The sequence below is a fragment of the Elephas maximus genome, chromosome 24, assembly GCF_024166365.1.
Source record: "Elephas maximus indicus isolate mEleMax1 chromosome 24, mEleMax1 primary haplotype, whole genome shotgun sequence".
In the NCBI taxonomy this organism is placed as follows: Eukaryota; Metazoa; Chordata; class Mammalia; order Proboscidea; family Elephantidae; genus Elephas; species Elephas maximus.
This window is the reverse complement of record NC_064842.1, coordinates 15,085,723-15,108,330: the sequence shown is the minus strand read 5'-3', so window position 1 is coordinate 15,108,330 and position 22,608 is coordinate 15,085,723. Positions and strand designations below refer to the sequence as shown.

General features: G+C 36.7%; 1 protein-coding gene across 7 annotated transcripts in view; it reads left to right on the top strand.

Annotated features, from left to right (window-relative positions):
* ENAH (ENAH actin regulator) overlaps positions 1–22,128 on the top strand; it is a 174,145-nt gene extending 152,017 nt beyond the window's left edge. For 4 of the 7 annotated variants that reach the window (XM_049868467.1, XM_049868465.1, XM_049868462.1 and 1 more), the window contains 8 exons: positions 1,241–1,545; positions 2,989–3,134; positions 3,308–3,365; positions 4,154–4,199; positions 7,573–7,639; positions 13,727–13,805; positions 16,941–16,998; positions 17,553–22,128. In XM_049868467.1, the coding sequence (XP_049724424.1) occupies positions 1,241–1,545; positions 2,989–3,134; positions 3,308–3,365; positions 4,154–4,199; positions 7,573–7,639; positions 13,727–13,805; positions 16,941–16,998; positions 17,553–17,590 (797 nt within the window). In that variant the 3' untranslated portion in view covers positions 17,591–22,128. Of the gene's footprint in view, positions 1–1,240; positions 1,546–2,988; positions 3,135–3,307; positions 3,366–4,153; positions 4,200–7,572; positions 7,640–10,584; positions 10,648–13,726; positions 13,806–16,940; positions 16,999–17,552 lie in introns of all 7 variants that reach the window. The other 3 variants (XM_049868466.1, XM_049868464.1, XM_049868468.1) reach the window with 1 other exon arrangement.
* Positions 22,129–22,608: the final 480 nt, after the last annotated feature.

The window sequence follows — 22,608 nt, the reverse complement described above, 5'->3', positions numbered from 1 at the left end:
TTTTATAAGTAATTTATTTTTTAAAAATAGGATTTAAGGAGGATTACAGGGGGAGTCTGACAACAAATTTGCACTAACAAGGAAACAGTGTTATAGTCTAGATATGAACATGCCTCTTTAAAAAAATCTTAGTTCTTAAAGTAATAAGGCTTGTTATTGGTCTCTGTGTGTATTTATATATATATTTGTTATTCATGTAATGAATTTGCCTAAACGTTGAGTGAAGACTCTAGGTGCAGTTGGGAATCTCTGGGACAGGAACACTGTAAGAGGCACAGAGGCCTGGTGAGGTTAAAAGACCTACCTGGCTTGCCCTTGAAGATTGACGGCCCACAACTCTGTGTTCTTCCTTAAGCAAGTGATGTCTAGCTTGTGTGACTGCTCAAAGTTAGCAATTTAAAAAAATTGACCACCCAATGTGCAAATAGCATTTTATTTGTCCTGAGATACCCCTTCAAAGCATAAGGAAGGGAACCCACTAGTTCAGTATTCTAATGTTAAATAAGTTCTTCTTTTTACTCCTTTTGTGATTTTACAAGATTGGAACATTTTCTTTTTACTGCCATCTTCTAAGCTTAAAAAAAAAAAAAACTCTGTACATCAAATGCTATATCATTTATTTCTGAGAGCTATTTTGAGGTCTTACTTTGTACCAGTAGATCCTTTGCTTAAATGGTTCTCAACCCTGGCTGCATGTTGCATTTCAATGAGAAATATATTTAAAATGCAGACGCCTGGGACCCATCCCTTCCTCATGTTCTTAACCTTTCCACTTTGGCTATCTGTAAACAACTAAATGTATTTCTTCACTTTTGTAGAATTTATTATCTCAGAACTTAAGGTTTACATGGATTTCTTGGTTCTATTATTTCAGATAGTACCTACTGTCATCATTAGTTGTTTTTTTGGGGGGGGGCACTTCCTTCCTTCCCAATTTTGTAAGCATTTGCTTTGCTTATTTACCAAATCTCTCTGAACAAAAAATCTTTAATTTGGTACACAATTTTATTAATAAAACTCTAATATTAAAAGTAAGTAGTTGTACGCTTTGGTTTTACTTTTTAAGTGTCATTTTTTATATTGATCTAAACTTCAAACATTATAATAAATTGAACTTATTAATATGTACTCAGTGTTTGAGTTGCTTTAATTTATCATGGCATTCATACATTCCTTTCTACATAAAATCATACAATTTAGCTCTGTTGTTGATGGTCTTATTTAACATTCTTTCTCACAGGCATTGTCTTGGGACCACCTGCACCTCCACCCCCTCCTCCACTCCCACCAGGTCCTGCCCAAGTGTCAGCAGCACTCCCTCCTCCCCCAGGACCTCCTCCACCACCTCCACTTCCATCCTCCGGTCCTCCACCCCCACCCCCTCCACCCCCTCTTCCTAACCAAGTACCCCCTCCTCCTCCACCACCTCCTGCCCCGCCCCTCCCTGCATCTGGATTTTTTGTGGGATCTATGTCAGAAGACAATCGCCCTTTAACTGGACTTGCAGCTGCAATTGCTGGAGCAAAACTAAGGAAAGTGTCACGGGTAAATACGTTTCTGAATTCCATGTTTCTTATGTATGTCTTAGTCTTTATGAGTTGGAATCAACTCAATGGCAATGAATGTTCTTTCTAAATGCCTAAAATAATGGATTTGTGGTACTCTGATTTTATGAACCCTATGTTACTAACTTCACTGATATTTTTAAAAATTGGAATAACTTTTTATAAAAGGTTGCAAGAGTAGTGTAAAGAATTTCTGTAAACCATCACCCAGATTTACTCATTAACATTTTACAATATTTGCTTTATTTTTCTCTTTGTATGAGTCTTTCCAGACACACACACGTATTTTTTTTTCCTGAATTATTTGCGAGTAAGTCAGAGGCATTGTGCCCATGTTCCCCTAAATACTTCAGTGTGTATTTTGTAAGAGCAAAAGCATCACCTACGTAACCGCAGTGTAATTATCAAAATCTGTAGGCCTCATGAGAATTTCATCTATTCTCCAATAATGTCTTTTATGGTAATTTCTTTTTCTAGCCCAAGATTACCCATTACATTCAGTTGTCAAGTCTGTTTAATATGTAACAAACAATTCCTCTGTCTTTCTTTGATGATATTGAAATTTTTGAAAACTGTAAGACAGTTATTTTCTAGATTATCTTAGTTATCTAGTGCTGGTATAACAGAAATACCACAAGCAGGTGGCTTTAACAAAGAGAAATTTATTCTTTCACAGTTTAGGAGGCTAGAAGTCCAAAATCAGGGCACCAGCTCTAGGGAAAGGCTTTCTTTTTTGGCGCCAGAGGAAAGTCATTGTCATCAATCTTCCCCTGATCTAGGAGTTTCTCAGCACAGGGACCCCAGGTCCAAAGGATGTGCTCTGTTCCCGGTGCTTCTTTCTTGGTGATATAAGGTCCCTCTCCTCTCTGCTCACTTCTCTCTTTTATATCTCAAAAGAGATTGACTCAAGATACAACCTAATCCTGTAGATTGAGTCCAGCCCTATTAACATAACTGCCTCTAATCCTGCCTTGTTAACATCATAGAGAGTAGGATTTACAACACATAGGATTATCACATCAGATCACAAAATGGAGGACAACCACACAATACTGAGGATCATGGCCTAGCCAAGTTGACACACATTTTCTGGGGGACCCAATTCAGTCCATAACATAGATCGTCCCTCAGTTTGGGTTTATCTGATGTTTCCTGAAGACTAGATTCAGCTTATGTGTTTTGGGGAGTGGGGGCAAGAGTACCACTGAAGTAGCACATAATATGGTGATGTTAACTTTGATGAAACTGGTGTTGGTATATAAAGTCAGTGCTGTTCACTCCATTGGTTCTTAAGGTTAAAAAAAATACTTTGGTATTTTTATCTAAACGAATGCTTGGTGTGTCCTTCTGTGTTAAATGTAGAATGTGAGTAAACATGGCTGCCTTACACAGGAGTGTATTAAGTATGTGTATTCTTATTAAGATGGAGGATGGCTCTTTCCCAAGCGGAGGGAATACCATTGGTGTGAATTCGGCCTCATCTAAAACAGAAACAGGTCGTGGAAATGGACCCCTTCCTTTAGGGGGTAGTGGTTTAATGGAAGAAATGAGTGCCCTGCTGGCCAGGAGGTGAGTGAAAAATTCCATTATAGTGAACATGTTCAGGGTCGAGAGGCTTTTGTTCCTTTTACTCCAAATATAATTTAACTGTGTGCAGTTCTTCCCCCTTGGAGAAAGAGTCGTTTTTATGTTAAGGATTAGATTTTTTTTTTTTTTTTAAACCCCGTTTGCTTCCTTTCTAGGAGAAGGATTGCTGAAAAGGGATCAACAATAGAAACAGAACAAAAAGAGGACAAAAATGTAAGTTAAAGGGATAGACTGCCGCACCTTAAAATGTAAAATTGAAGCACAGCTTATTCAGGAAGTTGTGTGACAGATTAATTCAGGTTGAACGCAATTAATTTGAACTCAAATTTTCTTATTTTTAACTCCTCACATATTAGAAATGGCTTGTTTTGAGTGGTATGTATAAATTGTAATGGCATTCCTAGTTGAATGTGTGGGGTTTGGGGAAGACACTGAGCTTCAGTTTTGTGGATCTTTACCTAAACCTGCCATGAAATGAGGGCATGACCTTCTACTAGTTTTCTCATCTCTTAGGGTCTCAGTTTTCTTGCATTTGAAACGAGGGAATTAGACTAAATCCACAGTTTCCAGATGTTTCCCTTAGGAGTCCTGTGTTTAATAGATGTGCCCCCAAGAATGTAACCCTCATGCCCTCTTCCCCGATTCAGCTGGGGAAGGTCACCTTTGTTCTAGATTTTGGTGTCTAACAAATAAAGTGGTTGTTTTGTCTGTTATGTTTGGCCCTATTTGATGTCATGCCTCAAAGTTATCCCATATTTTGGCCTCATGGTATTGACTAATGCAAGTTCTTGATGAGAACATAAGAAGAAAGGAGCTGTGGGGGAAGGAGAGGGACACACTCAGAAGGTAAAAGGAAAACTGGAATGGAAGGGAGAAAAGATAGGGAAAAGTGGGAAGTGGCACAGAGAATATTGGAAATGGGAATATGAAATGGGAACTGTGTATATATGACTCCTTTCCAGTAGATGTGATATTATTAACATATATTTCCGTATGTTTAGGAAGACTCAGAGCCTATAACTTCTAAGGCCTCTACAAGTACACCTGGTAAGTTAAGAGAAATATTTTAATGTTTATAAACTTTCAGTATATAATAATACTCACCAATTAAAATTTTCCCACTTTCCCATGTTTGGACCAAGTGACTTCTGTTTTACTTAAGTTCTTTGTTCACACTGTAGAAAGTATTGCCTTTTTCTTCTGCCTTTTGTGATCCCAGAAGCGACTGTAACTTTCTTCCTGATATTGGGAGATCCGTTCAAGTCCGAAATTTTTTTCTGCTGAAACAGGAAGAGAACACATTACTAGATGAAAGGAAACTTTAAGTAATAATTGGTAATTAAAAGTACAAATTAAGCAGGCATGTTGTAGCTAGCACTGAAGTCTATTTGCAAACATTCTCAAGTGAGAAGATTGTCATTTTAACTGTGTATTTAGTTTAGATTGCTCCCCAAGCAGGTAAAGTTTCTAATTCATAAGCTAAAAGAAATCTTAAAAGTTTCGGAAAGCATCCTTGAATTCAGTGAAATTTCTGACACTGGGAACTCATGAGCATAGATTATACTATTTAGAATGTTAACAAAATATACTTCACTGGAGATACTTAATGAGTACTATGTCACAATGAGAATATGAGATCAGTACAATTTTGCATGTTATTTCCTCATAGTTGACTACAAGACTGAGAGTTGTACTGTCTCTTCACCTCCCTGGCTATTTTGGAATGAGGTGGTATAAATAAATTTGAATTAATTCCTAGAATGGTCCCTAGGAAATCATTATGGAGAAATGTCTACATTAATTCCTATGCATTTTGATTTGGAGACTAGCAGAGGCCTCTAGAATTCAACTTTTTAGATAAATATATTTTTTAGAAAACATACTTTTGTTTTTTTGTGACTGTAACCCATTTGCACATAAAAGAAATCCGTTTTCATTATTGAATAGCGCTATTCAGTAGTCTGATTTGCCAGGTTATAAATTACATTGTGATTTTATGACTGTTTTTCCTTGGCCCGCCTCGTTGTCCCTCTGAATGGTATTCAGATCACCTTACACTTGCTTCGTGAAAAATTCTCTGTGGTTTGTGACCCACTTAATTTAGCTTTATCTTTCTTCCTGTAAGTCAGAATTAGTTATAGATGTTTTTATTAGAGCCATAGATATTTTAGACTGAACAGCACTTAGAGTCACCAAAACTTTTTAGAATTTGATGAAAGATACGAACCCTCTCCCCAGGGAGGAGAAATTGTATTTTTATACAAATTTATTTATACTTTAAAAATATTCATGAATTTCCTAAAGGTTATCCATGGACCTCAAGTTGAGAAGCCCTTATCTAATATATATTCCTAGTTTTAAAATATGACAAAGTAAAGCATGGGGCTGCGTGTGCACATATGTATAAAATCAAGGGTGCGTTCACAGGGGCCAGGGACTTGTTTTTTTCACTTGTTTTCATTCAGTTGTTTTTTGTTTTAAGTGACATCGTATCAGACACTTGAGAAGTGTAGCATGAACAACGATAGGCGTTATAGATCAGCAAGAAGAGACTAGGAGATATTAAGTAGACTCACCTGACTAGAATGGAGAGTTGGTTTTTGAGGAGTATTGGCAAATAAGGTTGGAAAGGCAAGTTAGAGTCTCAAAATGTGGGACCTTTTATGGAAAGCTCAGGAGTTTAGACTTTATCCTGCAGGCATCAAGGTGACATTTAATCAACTGGAAGTCTTTTAGGAACATTGAAAAGGCTGTCGTGAGCAGCAGGACATGGAAGTCAGAGAGACCTAAGACGGGAAAAGCGGTTTAGAAGCTATGTACTAGGGTCAGTGAGGATCTAGTGTGTTCCTGAAGACCCCTGTAAAGCAAATCCTCTGTCCTTCCTTCGGAAATTGACACGGCATTCCCTTTGAGAGAAGATGACCTCACTGCCTCTGTTCCTGACAGAAGCCACTCTTCCGTGAAACCAGATGCGCCGTTAAAGCTTGGCCTGGTTCGGTGGATTGAGAAAAGACCTTGACATTTGTTACATCTTACTCATTTTGGAATTACTTCCTCATCTTCCCACCTGCCTCGTTTTTGACAATGTTCTGATGACCGTTCCTCTGCCCATCTAGTTGTCCATCTGTCTCACTCAGGGCTGGTGTCCGCTGGGTAGTTCTGGCCATCCTAGACCTCTGATTATTTGATGTCTCCTGTCCAACTCTAGAAGCTGCCACCATTGTGGTAGTTGTTGAGAGAATGTGTTTACTATTGAGAAACAGAAGAAGGAATAAGAAGGCATAATTAAAAAGGAAGGAATTGATTGATGAGCAAAGCATGATCACACCTACATGCCTGGATGTGACAGAAATCCAGGATAAAAGCAGTGTTTCATGGGAGAGTTTGAATATAGTTTCGGATATGTTAGTTTGAAGAGAGAGCAAGCTACCAAATGAGAATGTGCAGAAGCCATCTGAGGGTTAGAGTTAGGGAATTCGGAGCAGAGTTTCTAGTTAAGATTCTGTACGATGGGATCATGACTCCCATAGACTTAGGCTGTCTTCAACAAGATTCCACTCTTAATTTCACCCAGTCGTCTCATGAGGCCAATGACAACATCAGTGAGTCAGCCCAAATTGGAAAAACAGTTCAAAGCACTTAATAGACCGCCAACGGGCAAGTCACTACATAGTGTCTTTTGTAATAAGAGCTTGTCGTCGTTGTTGTTAGCTGTCATTGAGTTGGTCCCTGACTCATGGCGATCCCATATGTTACAGAATAGAACTGCTCCACAGAGTTTTCTTGGCTGTAACCTTTATGGAAGGAGCTGCTGGGTGGGTTTGAACCACCAACTTTTGGGTTAGCAGCTGGTTGCAAACTGCTTGTGCCACCCAGGCTTCTAAGAAGAGTTTAGAGTGTACTTAAATTTAATGGAATCGTTTGCTAAGTCCCAAGAATTGGTGGTTTGAGAAGCAAGGGGTTCCATAATTCTGAATTTTTTTTTTTAATTATTTGAATTTTTCTCCAAGAGGACTATTTGGATTTAGATTAAATGTTGAAGTACATGAACACATTAAAGATTATAATTTTTAAGCCCTCCTTATTAAATTAAAATAATATAGTTTGTACTGCTCCATTTTAATGAAAATTAGCTACCTTGACCTTATTATACTGTCATCATTAGAGAAACTTCGTACCAGCTGGTTCACAGAATTACAGCATTTTAGATTTTCCTATGGAAGCTTGTCACACTTGCTTAGAAATTATTTCTCATTTTAAGGTCTGAAGCTCAACAAATTAAAATCCTTATAGATTTTAATTCAAGTTTAGATTTTAAATTTAAAAAGTTGATTTATGCATGATGGCATTTAGTTATTCACTTTATAATAACTCCGGATGCATTATGGTATTTAATAGCTTGTATCCTTTATTTTTAAAGAACCAACAAGAAAACCTTGGGAAAGAACAAATACAATGAATGGCAGCAAGTCACCTGTTATCTCCAGGTATCAGTTTTTTCCTAAGTTTTATATCACACTTGTATGTAATAAGAAAATAAATTTTTATTGTAGAAAATTTCAAATTGTAAATTTAGAAATTACATATGTGTGTATATATAAACGTTTAAACCGTTTTACATGTATAGTCCGGTGATGTTAGTTACATCCACCATGTTGTGCAACCATCACCACTATCTATTTCCAGATTTTTGCATCATCCTTAAAACTAACTCTGTACCCCTTAAGCAATACTTGTTTATTCCCCACCACCCCCAACCCGAGTCCGTTATTTTATTTTATTTTTTTAACTAATGACTGTCTGATAAGTAATACCCTATCCTTACTAGTCAGGTTGTCTGAAATTTTTAAATAGTTTTTATTTTTTCCTTTTTTTTTTTATTTTGAGATATTAAAAGCTACAGAAAAGGTGAAGGAATAGTATAGCGCACCCCCTTCGCTTTTACTTGCCAGTTCTTAGCGTTTAACTGCTTTTGCTTTCTTTCTCTCTCTCTCTATTTATACACGTGTGCGTGTGTGTGTACACACACACACATACACTTTTTTTTCCCTCCAGACAATTTGAAAATAAGTTGCAGACATATGCTGCTTCACCCTGATCCTAAGCACTTCGGCATTTTATCCTAAGAACTAGGACACTCTCCTATGTAACCATGATACCATTACCACTCTCAAGAAATTTAACACTGAACAATAATATTACCTAAAATAGTATATATTCAGATTTCCCCAATTGTCTCAATAGCATGCTTCATAGCTGTTTTTTAAATATAATTTTTAGAAGAAAGATAGCTGGAGAGAAAAGACTAATGTTTAAGCAAGAACAAAACAAAACCTAAAAGTTTGAATTTGTCAGATAAATTTATTTCCGTTTGAGTTGAAACTCCTGATCATAATGAAGTTAGAAAAGATAGCGCTCGGAAACGAGGCTGGTTAACGTGCGCTTCTGTGCGTGGGCCTGGGGGCATGGCCAAGCAAATTTGGCATCCCTTAGCCAGGCGTACTGTGTTACGACTAAATTTATATCAGAGGTCTTGAACATGGATGAAACTTTTTCCTGGTTAATGAGAAAGTTTAAAGGACTCATATTTTCTCAGAAAAAAAAAATACGTATTTAGAGACTAAAAAGTTCTTTGCCTTTTCTTTCTGAACTGTTTGTCTTATTTTTGCCTCACAGAAACCTACCTTGACTCTGATCTTAGAAACTTCATAAAAGTACAAGGATAAACCTCATATTATCACAAATCCATTCTGTGTTAGCCTGCATCTAAACCTGGGTTTGGATTTTGTGTAGTTCTTTCTGTTAGGAAAGAAGGTTTGACACAGTTGTTTAAGGACCACAAAAAAAACGAGGCCTTTTTGAATGTATAGAAGCTTTTAGTTTCTAAGAAATTGAAAAATGTATATTTGATTTTAGAAGAAAATAGAGGAATTGCTAGTGGTGGTCACGTTTTTACAGTAGAGTAGAAAAATTGCACATTTACATTTCCCAGATACCGTATGGAGGTGGTCTTTGAACACACAGTAGCATATTGTGAGGCCTGATTTATGAAGTGAGTGTCAGGGAGCAGAACTGTGATGTGCCGTTTGCTCTTGGAAGACATGAACGTAGTGGGGAATAATTCCTCCTCCAGCCTGCGCCGCTCTCAATCCCCACCCCATCGATAGGAACTCCATAGTGAGCTTTCTTAATTAAAGCGAAACCTCAGCTGATGGCAAAGGCTATCCTAGACAGGACATGAAAGAAGTTTGCCAAAGAGAACATATTCCTTGATATGTTTGCGCCCATTTAGTGAAGGAAAAAGTATTCTGGGAAAGATTTTTCAGCCTTCTAAATGAAGTTCAGGAAGTGTTTTAAAGGTCACCAGTTTGAAATTATATTTTATGTCGATTAGTCTAACCTTGATTCTGGTTATTATCGAGTAGTGCGTTGTAATCGTGGTTTGACTGTGGTAGAAGGTTTTTTTCTCCTTCTCCCAAATAGAAATTCTTTACAGATTTCTTTATGACTCTCATATACCTTTTGATAGATGTGATCCAGCCAGTGATACATTCATCCCTGACACGTGTCACTGAAAACAGCTACACCAATAATAAAACAAACATGCTTAAGAGACTAAGAACTAGATTGCTTTTCTTCCTAAGTTATCTCCCAGGATCCTCCTGAAAGCAGATATATTGGCCATTTATTTCATGCTTTTATTTAAGTGTACCTCATCCTTGTACTGAGTAAAAGTGCCCATTTCTCGTGAATGTCCATGTCAAAATTACATTAGTGGTAAGATGGATTAATATCCTGTCATACACAAGTGTTTGTAATTGTATTATACTGTTATTTGTTACATGAAGATGCTAGGTAGTAGAATAAGAGCAGGGATATTGTAGTTAAAAATGCTTCAAACTATGACTCAAGTGTAACATATTGGAAAGTTTGCAGATTCTTCCTCTGGTTTGTATTAAGAGATTACATAGAGATCTTGTATCCAAGACGGAGAAGAAGTTCTGTTGGTGCCTCCTGAGAAGAGCTAGCTTTGTATGCTTCAGGCCACAGCGATTTGATGGGTGCTTTTAATTTTAGCCTGTGCCTTCAGACTCACTCTAATAGAAGTGTCTTCGATGTGTTTTGGTACTTGTGGAATCTTTGTGGTTGGTAAGTTTTACTGCGCCTGCAGCCTGTAAAAGTAGCCACTGCATATGATTTTTTATTTTTTAGTTTTCTGCAGTTGTCAAGTAAACAAAGTATTCATTCTCACAGAACTAGAATAGTCTGAAAATATCTTATTTTAATTTTTGAAAAATGGTTGTTTTAAGGTTAATGGACTCCTTTGACTCTTTAGTTTGCCGTGACTAAGAAGCCTGTAACACAGTAACATAATGAGAATTATTTTTAAGTTCTATTGTGTACCCCTTTAAATGGTTTTTCCCCTTCATAGACGGGATTCTCCAAGGAAAAATCAGATTGTTTTTGACAACAGGTCCTATGATTCATTACACAGGTATCATCCTGCTGGGACTTTGTGATTTGAGACTTTGGAATAACATATTCAGGATAGGGCTGAGCTTTTTCTACGTGGATTGGTAATCACCACAAGGTAGATACTGAGGAAGACGGAATCTTACCTTTCATTGTTAGCTTCATTTAGAAGGCTTTAAAAAAAATCCTAAGAATTTAACTTGAATTAGAAAAATTTAATAATATCCATTTTCTTGCCATCACTTTTTGGTTTGCTTAGGGTAATATAAATGGTAAACATATGAGAAATACTAGAATGGGGACCTAAGGGGTATATAATCTAGACTGTAGCTTCAGCATTTTTTTAAAGACTGTTCCCTTTATGATTTTAAGAATGAGACTTGGCTTTTCAAACGTGAGGCAGAAGGTCCTGTACTGTTACTGGCACGCAGGACAGTATAACCACAACTGGGTGATTTATGTTTTCAGGAAAATCTGTGTTTCCTAGGTACTTTGTAATAAATTGAGTATCCTTCGAAACCTAGCATCTCACATCCTGAATCTGAATCAGCAGATTATTTGTTTTCTAGGATGAGCCCTATTATAATGTTTTTTTAATTAAGAACTTAAGATATGAACCATGTATTTCTTTTTTAATTCAAAAGTGGCAATTAAAAAAATCCTTACATGCTTAAGCTATTTTTAGAATTCATTTGGCAGAATAGGACTTGCCTGTGGCAGCAGGTTTGTTTTATGGGAAAGTAGAGATAGCACTCTCATAAAGTAATAAAAACCTCTGAGAAACCCTCATCATGTTTTCTCATCAATTACAGTGAAAACTCATAGGTTAGAAATAACTAAAATACTACACCCATGTTGTCATATGCATCTATTTTTAAAAATACCATGTCTACTAGGAGCATGAATTAAATAGCGTGTGAAGGGGAGGAATGCCCAAGGCAGTGATTAGAGAGTTTTATAATCAGACTATTTGGCCACATTCTTACTTGCCAAAATTATTTTCATGCCACTGATGATTAAAACGTTTGATAAGGTTATTTTGTGGGTGGCTTTAATTTCCCTAAGGTGTTTATTGCAGTACTGAGAGTTTTGCATGCTTTTTTTGGAGATGTTTTAGTTGTTCTGACCAAAAGACTTATGTAGAAAATTTTCTAGTGCAGAGAGGGCTAAAGCGGCATTTCACAATGAGATTCTCTGTAGTAAACCTTCTCAGTTACCTGGCTGCCTTTAGAAACAGTGCCCCCTGGGATAATGTTGTTGATAAACCTTAAAAACAGTGTGGTGATTACTTCTTTCCTTCAGTATGAAAAGTTCCCCCCTTTAGCTAATTATCATGGTGGTGGTGGTGATGGATTGCATGTTAGCATGAATTAAATTTTATAAAATTGCATGTTTCCATGATTGTTTATTATGTAATAACAATATGTTTTTGCGCTGTTGAGTAAATACGGATATATTCATAATATAGTACCAGGTTAAGTAGCAGACTGTAGTTGCTCACTTGAGTTTATGTCAGAGGTACTCATTATATAACTTGGGAGGAAATAATTAATAGTTGTGCCACTTGAATGTGAGAAGTAAAAGAGAGCAGACTAATTAAAACTCCTTAATTCTGGAAAAGAGAATGGATGGCATGGGTATATGAAATCTGCAGTGTGTCAATCTTCAAAGACAGTTCTAGACCTGACTCTGTAGAGAGCATCCTGACTTACGGACTGTGGAGCTCACTAAATCTTTCGTGACTTAGCAAAGTAAAAAAATGTGTCTTCACAAGAGGGTAGGGAATGTGTCATCTGGATTTTTTTTTTTTTTCCTTTTTTCTTTTTTTTGGTCTCCCACAGCTCCTAGCCCAGTGCTTACTGGATGAAGTGTTCTGAAAGTTACTTATTCATATAAATACAGAAACAGATAACTAACAAAGTAAAACTGATGGACTTGCTTCGTAACAACGTTTTAAGCAGTAGTATGTTTTGATAATAAATTAATTCAGTACTTCATCTTCACAAACAATTCCTGTGGGTTTGGAGTATAGTATGTCATGTAAGAATTATGAAGTTATAACTGAAAAAGTTATACCTATTAAGTGTCTTGGTTCAGATTTCTAGTATTCTCTGGTACTGTGCAAAATTGAAGATATAGGAGTTGACTAATGGTTTCAATTTGCATTGATTTCTGGACCTTAAATAGTGGCCGCTGTACTATACTGTATGCTAAGCCAGAATGGAGAAAATTACCCAATAAAAACATAAGGTTTTTCACCAAGGATTTTATTGCCAGAATTGGAGAGGGAGTCATGACTAATTTATTTGGTATTGGAACTTTTGCTTGAGATACCTAATCTATAAAACTTATTACTTCATATAAAAATTTTAATAAACTTAACTGTCAAGAGTCCAATCTTAATTGACACCTGCTTCCGTCTGGCATTTTCCTTTTTTACAAAATAAGTTTATGAAGTAGCTAGCCTAGAACATGCCATTCCCGTAACCTCTCCAAAAAATAGATTGCCAGTGGGATCTGAATATGCTTCTAGCCTAATCATTTTTCAAAAATTCTTGTTTATTTTGATGCTTCCTAAAATGTTTGATTTTCCTCTTTCTCCCAAACTGAGATACAGGATTTATAAACTGACTCAGAGTAAAATATTCAAGTCTATATGTTTTTCCTTCTATTGGTTTGCCAGGTGTTTAGTAGATAATGTAAAATTTCAAAAGAAGGGAAAAATAAGATTGTGTTACTTGGGCCTCAGTTGTTCCAGCTGGCCTTTTCATTTTTGTCTTGATCAACATGCCACACATGGTCACCTGCCTCATACCCAGAGAATGTTGTTTTCTCCACTTCCTGAAGAAGTCTGGTCATCCTGCCACTTTTTTCCAGTTTCTTTATAAATTATAATCAAAAATACTGAGAAAAGTGAAAAATATTTTCTGCTTTATGTTCTAATCAGTCCTGTAATTTTGACAATTAACTTTTTAACAAAATGTGCTTTATTTAAGAAATGTATTTAAATCTGGTGTTGGGTTGGTAAGTTTGCAGTTATTTATAAACTCATTAAATATTGTAAGTGCTGTTTACCTGTTCTGGAAATTTCATTTGTACAGACCAAAATCTGCACCCTCATCACAGCCCAGTGCCAATGGAGTCCAGGCAGAGGGGCTAGACTACGACAGATTGAAGCAGGTATGCGTTCAATAGCAACTTTCCTTTATTTGTACTTGTTTCTTTTTAAAATACCTCTTATGCATATTTTTGGCTTGGATCATGATTGTATTTGAAAAGAACATACAGCTGGAATATCTTTATACAAATTAAACTGTGGCGTTAGTTTTGAGTTATTTTTGCAAACCCACATTTCCAACATTGGTAGACGGTGAGGGAACCATTGTTTGATGATATCGTATAAAAATTTCACTCTTGCGTCTGGTGTACAATTGTTAAAAAAACAATGGGCTCCCTGCTTTTTACTTAACAAATGGGCAAAAATAAACCAAAAAATGATTTTGGCAAGAAATGGCGCTCCTGTATACTTATAGTGCTTTCTGAAGGGCAGTTTGGGAAACAATTCAAAAGCCTTAAATAAATTTTCTTCTTGGAACCCAGCAATTTCACTTCCAGGAATTTATGCTAAAATAATACTATAGAAGCATAGAGTTATACTGGCCACAGGGTTGATTGTTTGAACCCACCCAGAGGTGCCTCAGAAGACAGGGCTGATGGCGATCTACTTCCGAAAGGTCACAGCCTTGAAAGTCCTGTGAGGCACAGTTCTGCTCTACACACGTGGGGTCGTCCTGAGTCAGAATCTACTCAACAGCAGCTGACACCAACCACACACAGTTACACAGTGGGGGCTCTGCCATCAGGACGTTACAACTCTGATAGATACTTAACAGTGAACTGTGAGCGCCTGGCCAAGTTAGGTGAATCGGATGGTAACAAAACAATGCGTACAGTGAGCTCAATTAAAAAAAAGAAAGATGCTGTCCATATTTTGAATGCGTGTGCATTACATGTAATACCTACATGCTCAAAAAAAAAAGAGTGAAGAGTAATGGTGGCTGCAGGTGATAGATTATGAACTTAAAAATTTTATTCCCAGAAGAGGTTTTTTTTTTTTTTTTTTAAATAGTGTGAAAAAGATTCTAAATTGAAACCAGTGCATGCTAGTAAAACTATTATTGGTGTACAGATGGGTCTGAAAAGAAAATTTTACTCCTCATCTTCTTACCCTGAACTTAAGAATAGTGCCAGAAAATAAATATCAAATATGTAAAAATAAAAAATATATAGTAATTAAACAATCATGTACTGAATATCTGATAGACTTAATTGCCGGGCTAGGTTCTTAGCATGATACTGTCCCCTGGTCCTCGTAGTATCCATATAGTACAGTGCTTAGACGCGTATTCTGCACACTTGTGGTCAGAGACGTCCCATTATACACCCAGAGTCTCATAGCCGAGTGAGTGGTTGAGTCAGAATCAGAACCCTGATCTGTTTACAAAGCCCATGTTTTTCCCATTCTGTTAATTCATTTTAAAAAATGCTAGGAAATGTTTGAATGGGGCTCAGAAAGAGACCAAAAAATAACTGCAATAACATGAGTTCAAAATTAAACTTATATAGAAATTAAAGAGAGAAATACTAGCAATAATTTCCAATAAACCTAGTTTTTATAGTGCAAAGCTGTTTGAAAAGTCAGATTGAGTTATGTAATACGAATTCTGTTCATTTCTGTTGTTTTGGAGATTGTCATTACTGAGTCACATTTAGTCGACAGTAGGGTTGATGCACTAACTTTGTTTCCAAGCCTTTAATCGCCTTTAAACAAAAAGTGTTTATTTAAAGCTGACTTTTTTAAAGGAAGCTGTGGTCACTGATACTCAAGCTGTTGTTTTCCTCTGTAATAAATGCGGATTTCATTAAAAAAAGACAGAAAGCAGCACATTAGAACACATTTAAAATATAGTAAATTCTTGGTGTCTGAAGTAATGAAGAGAGGAATAGATTTGATTTTGGGGATGGTTTTAAGTTTCATTTGAGTAAGGGTATCTGTTAGTTCCAGAGGCCATACAGTAACTTCACATGCCTCAGTTTCCTCATCGGTAAATGGAGTAATTAAACTAATTGAAATTGATAGTTTCGACCTGATTTTAAACAAAACCTTTTTTTAAAGGATCTCAACACAGAACAATTTCATATTATCTGAAGTGTGCAGTATTAAAGAAAATCCCGTAACTGAGCCTAATCCCCACCAAGGAGAGCTGTTATTTTTACCAACAAAAATTGCACTGCATGTCCTAGTCCTTTTAGCTTTGATCTTACAGAGTTTGTGGTAACTTTCTAATGGGGAGGGGGTATGCCCATTATTTCTAATTGTATTTATAAGTAGAGATTATGTGAAATATATATAAAGATGGGGCGGTTTTTGTTGAAGGAGAGTCCAGAGCATCACTGCTCAATAGAAAATAAGGTAATTAAAGATTTTCTAGTCTTCACATTTAAAAAGTAAAAAGAAACAGCTGAAATTAATTTTACTCTGTTTAACCCAATATATCGAAAATAATATCACTTCAGTGTGTAATCAGTATTGTAAAATTATTAATGAGATAGATACTTTACATTCTGTTCTTCATACTAAATCTTTGCAGTCTGGCTGTGCCTCACACTTCCTGCACATTTCACTTCAGACCAGCCGCATTTCAGGTGCTTAGTACCTGTGGCTGGTGGCTGTCGTACTGGACAGTGCAGGTGCGGAAGGGTCTACTCCCTGCTTTTCCACTCATGGGGCAGCTGCGAAGGCCCCTCCGAGAGAGTCCTGCAACTTCTTGAAACATAGTTTGAAAGACAAGGACCCTTTTAATTCTAGACTTTAGTTTTACGACTTACCCCCACACTTCAAATCAGATGACAGATTTGCCAAGAGCTGACTGTCCAATTTACCCTTCTTCCTTGCAGCTTTTTTTTTATACATCATCTCTGAGACTGGCACCAGAGGACAGATGGAAAGCAGAGCTGTGAACTTTTGTAGAACGTATCTGAACCTTAACGTTCACTAGTTGAGAACAGTGTGTTTAGAAAGCGTTCTGTTTTCTATCTTGGTAGTCTAGAGTAAGTAGAGATAGGGTTTATATCAACAGGGGAGAGTAATAAAAATTTACCAGGGCTAGTGTTTCAAGACATAGAATTGTGACTGAGACGCAAAAGCCACACCTCCTTTTTCACATTCATAAAATTTTATATCAGCAGTAATCTTTTCAGCAACATTTTGCTTTTCAGCATTTCTAATGTGGGTCCCCCCCCCCGATATTTCAGGATATTTTAGATGAAATGAGAAAAGAATTAACAAAACTCAAAGAAGAGCTCATCGATGGTGAGTATCTAAATCAGATTTGCTGTTCCTTTAAAATAATGTGTAAGAATAACCACTTCAAAGAAAATGCCGGTAAATTAAGAAATACCCAGTTCCTTACTCGAGGGCCTAGAACAGTTTCCTGTAGTATCCTGCTCTGCAGTTTGTGTCTGGTGTCAGAAAATGCTATCTCCTTCGTACAGTGGAAACTGGGTGTGAAATTAGGGATAAACAGCACCCTCCAGTTCCAGGTGTGGAGCAGTGCTAAAGGGAAGACCAGGTGAACAGGTCATTCTGAAGGTTACCTCCGCTCAGCCATCCCACCGCCCTCTTGTTATTGAGCCCATAGGATTCATGTTTCTACACTGTTCTAAAAGGGTGACTAAATTAATACACATATACAGAATTAATATTCCTCTTAATAATAAGAAAGCAACGATATATGCTGTGAAAGATGCCAAGTCTTTTTCTTAATTCAAGTTTGAATACAGCCCTTAAGGTTGCTTGAGAATAATTCGCTCATTTGTTTTACCTTATCATGATACTTACTTTCTGTACTTTTCTTTTCTACCCAGCAATCAGGCAGGAACTGAGCAAGTCAAATACTGCATAGAGAAACAAACTAAGGAGAGACAGGACTTTAATCTGAAGAAAAGAAATACCCCAAAACAACAACTGTTAACAACGAGCCCCTACAGTTCGTGAACTGTAAGAAGAACGTGGAAACAGACAGTTGGAAGGAGGGAAAAACCAACCGATTTTGAAAGCCTTCAGACATATCACTCTGGCGATAAGCTATTTCCCTTCTAGTGTGCTGCTTTTTTCTGACCTTTACAGCAGAAGGAAAGACAGTCTTCATGTAAGAGTTTCTGTAACAGTTATGCAGAAAATACTATACCTGTCAGGCGAGATCACAGTACATTAAAATATTTTCATGTCAAGATAAAATCGCACATTTTACACAATCCATTGCTAAAATAAAGAACAGAAAGGTTTAACAAGTTTTTTTTTTCCCCCCCAGAGAGCGCTGATGAAGAATTTAGCAAATTACGCTATTGTAAATGTTTCTCTCAGGTTTGTCTTCCTATCATATTTGATATTCCAGGAATAACTGAGATCAGCCCTGGATAGGTTACAATCAGAAAATGTGGAACAAATGAAATTATGTGTGTTTTCAAAGGGTGATATTTATAAGAAAGTGTCCTGAAAATGATATGTTCAGCTTGAGGAATTTTAGATGATAGGAAGCCTCTCAAGTTAGCCTTCATGCAATTTTGTAGATTAAAACATAAAATTCATCCAGAACTTAAAGATTTAGATGCCTTCCTAAATTGTTACAATGCTTTTACCAAATCTATGACTCCTATGTAACACAAACCAGTGGTCAAATGTAAAACAATATATTGTAGATTTACTGTAGGTTTTCAGCCTTTTTTAGATTATGCATGTGGACATTTTTATAATGTAATTACAATCACCACAAAACTAGCTTTTTTAATTGCAGACTATAATGCATGTCACACTAATAGGTAGTGAGCTTTTCAAAGCTGAGTCCCAGGGAAAACATTTTGTAGAGTCTAGGGGAGCGGGAGGAAGGGAAGGAATAACTTTTTATTTAAAGTTAATATCTGCACTATCTTTTTCTCAATTACTTGCATGAATAATAATGAGAAGTCTTTTGTGACTCTAATTGGTAAATACGTTAACAAAACCGAGTACTTAATCTTTTACATCATGTCTTCGGCTATCTGTAGTCTAACTTCAGTAATCTCAATGACCTGAAACTTGATTCCGAGCTTCACGAGAAGTATACCTTGTGACTCAAAAGTTTGATCACTGAATCTGGCAGTTACTATTACCCACATGCCCCTGCAGTTATCCAGGTGTTCAGGTGCATGCTCCTGACTGAAACTGCTTTTGAATGTTGTGTTGAGAGAAGAGAAATAACAATGATGGCAGCAGTTAAAGTCACAGAAATCATTAAGTTAAGGGAGTTCTGCATAATTTTTTTTAAATAGATAAAGTGAGACTTAGGGGGTAGGGAGAAGGAGTTAGATACTCTCCTCACCACCGTGTGTGTGTATGTGTGTGTGCGTGTGCAACAGAGTATATGTGGATACCTGATCTGCTCCCTTTTCTTTTCTTTGAAACTGGTAAGATTAAAATAGGGGAGAAATACTATATGTTGCAATTACAGCTTTTTGGAAAATTTAGAAAATCAGAAACTCTCCAGGCTCTCCATCTTGATTAATGCTTGAGTTGCTATAAGTGCCACGTTTGCTTTGGACTCTTTATCAGAAGTTTTACTAAAGTTTTGAAGAAATAATCCATTTTCATTGGCTTTCTAGATTTCTTACATCTTGGTTCATTAGACAGTAGCTTTTGTTGATAGCAGAGTTTTCTAAATGCTGCCGTATTGCAGCTGTTACCACTTCAAAGAGATTTGAATGAGGGAATTCTTTTCCTTGTTAGAATAGTTCCTGTTTCTGTAGAAACTTCATTTTAAGATGAAACTGTGATGGATGAGCTATCATAATTCAAGTATAAAGTTCTTTTTTCTAGCCACTGTTCATTGTCATGCAATAGTAGTAAAGGAATTAAAGATGCAGCAAGCTTATAAAAATACTGTTTTCTAAAAGAAATAGGAGGCATTTTCATCTTTATTATTGTATTTCTGGTTATACAGACACTGACGAGATACGAACGGTTATGTCCCCTATAAATCTGGTCGGAAGCCGCTTTTGTTGCTTAAGCGAGGTAGTCTGTAGTAGGGTAGAGTACTGGGTACAAGTGGTCCAAAGAAAGATAAAGACTACAATAAAATGCTAGATCTTAAAAGGAACTGGTTTACGCACTAAACGTTTTGTGCCTTGGTCTAATGTTAACACGATGTCCTGTGTACAGTGACAACAAAGAACCAGTGTTGAATCACACTGTATTTTCCACCGTTTTGCATTAGTATCCCAGATCTCTCAATGTGTTCTTTCTGAGAAGTTTGATTGAGTTACTGTATACATTTGCTGTCATACATGACAGTTGTATTATTGTTAAGAGATTTCAGTAAATGAATTGGAAACAGAAGCTTAAGTTATTTCCCTGATGATCAAAACTCTGTCCCTGGACCCATATTATCCTGATGGTTTCTGTGCGTTTGTACCTTGGATGTCTTAAGCTGAGTGCAGCTTGGGGGATCCTTCCCAATTACAGGAAGCACTGCTTTCCTCAACACTGTGATCTGACCTGTGACAAACCTGTACTCTACACTCTGTCAGTGGCTAACGAGTCAATTGCAAACAAACTGAATGTACAAATCTTAGTGCTGGTGCTGAAATCTCTTCAGAATAGTCATCATGATTTAAAAGTTTGTTTAAAAATTTGCAAGCATCAAGTGTCAATCAAAACTGAAAATGAAACACTAATGAATGTTGAATTCTCATGCTTTAGGTGTACTTCCTTTTTAGTTTTTTTTTTCCAGTTCTCTGCGATTTTTACCGTACTGTTTCATTTAAGTTTCCTACACGCTAACTTCGTTTGTGCGATTGAAATAAAATTGCAGTACATACATGTTGCTTGTTTGTGACACTTAGATAATCTCCTGAAATCATTTCTTGGTTCTAAAAATGTTATATTGAATGTGAAAAACACTTTTTAATGTCCACGACTTCACTACTTCTCAAGGTTTACATATTGCTTCACTATTCTTTAAAGAAATATTTCCTAAAGTTCATGAATACTTAAGTAATGTATACAAAGAGAATGTGTGAAAATTAATGTATCTGCCTTTGGTTTGAAATAACTGTTCAGTGATCTCTGTATGTTGTTCTTAGTTTCTCTCAGCCTAGCTTGACACAGTGTCTTAGTCCTGTAGTCAAGAGAAGGAAAAATTTTAAATTTTACTCCGTTTTGTTCTGCAATATAGTCAGATACTTAAACTAATTCACGCGGTTAGAATTTTTCTTTATAGAGTTTGCAGGTCAAGGACATTGTATGGGAATGGGCATTAGCAAGTAATGAAGGTCGCGTTTCATTTTAAAATACTAATGTTTTCATTAGAGGGACAACAATCTTTGTTTTTTTCCTTCCATTTTCTTCCCCTCATGGAATGTGTGTTCCTGTCATTCATCCACGTTTACACCCATTACACAGTCCACAGTTCTAAAACTATCACGAGGTTTTTTTCTCTGGCCTGTCTCAGGTGCTTGCTTGTCTTCATATGTAAATCAAAATGTTTGTCTACAAACTGAAAGTCACTTCTCATTCAAAAATGAATGAATAGACGGTAACCTTTTAAATTTGCCTAGCTATAACGTGTTTATACATCTCCTAAACTTGCACGTCCTCTCTGTGCCATCGTGAAGAATTGGTTTTTAAATTCTAAGTGGTGTTACCTCATGAAGCACAGTCTACAAAGGTATGCCACAGGGTCTCTCTGATTGTATTTTGTAGTCATCGTAACTTCGTAACCCCATTACCCTTTAAATCCTGTGAATTATAATCATAAAAATGGCATCATATAAAGCAGTGTGAAGGAACTCTCCAGAAGCTCTTAATTGCTTTAGGTAGCTCTCATAAAATCTGCTTTCCTAAAGACATTTACTGCACAGCTCACTGCAGAAGCCCACACCTGTCCCTGATAGTACCATTTACGTTAATAGAAAGATGACTTAGTTATCACTGCATCTTCCCAAAGGGGTAAGAATGAAGAGGGATTCTAAGGGCCCATTGAAACCACTGATGCTTAATACCTCTGATTTTTCACTAAAAAGCCATTCACTATAAATTTAGATACTTTTGAAGTCAAAACTTGGAAGTATTCATAAGAAACCTTCATGAATCTGAATGAACAAAATTGTTGTAGATATCTTTGGCTACATAAGGACGTGTCGCTGCTGTTGTTGGGTGCCATTGAGTCAATTCTGACTCATTGCGACCCAGTAGGAAGGAACAGAACTGCCCCAAAAGTTTCCAAGGAGTGGCTGGTAGATTCAAACTGCCAAGCTCTTAACCACTGTGTCACCAGGGGTCCTTCAAGGCACGTAAACGTGTTGCCGTTGATACAGTAGACCTCAAATACTTCTGATTAGTTTCACACAGAATAAAGGTAAAACCTCAGTTAAGAGTTTAAAAGATCACAAACACCGAGCAGCACCCTAGGTCCTAAGTACTGAGAAAATGAATAGAGGAGCCTCTAGAAGCTTCTCTCATAAAGAAGAGAAACGCTAGAGGGAGAAAATCAAGGGCCCAGGTAGACAGCTGAGAGTAAGGAGAATACACCATCTGAAAGTGCTCTTCTTTTATCTCAGTGTTTTAAGGCATATAACTTCTAGTAGTTAGGAAACTCAAATATACTACTTAGCTGGTCACTAAGTTCAAACTTCTCAGCAGAGAAATTCTCTCACCAATAGAATACAACTTTCCATTTTAATAAAACAATACTAGAAAAACAGATTACGCTGGAGGACTGTTTGCTAGACTGCGTGTATTCCATAACAAAACATCTGTATACAGATGACGGCCTCAAGGTTTATCATGTTCCCAGATTTAATTTTTCCCGTTAAACTCCAAGAAAGAGTTCTTGAGCAACGCTCCCCCCCCCAAAAAAACATTGCTGTTGAGTTGATTCCGACTCAT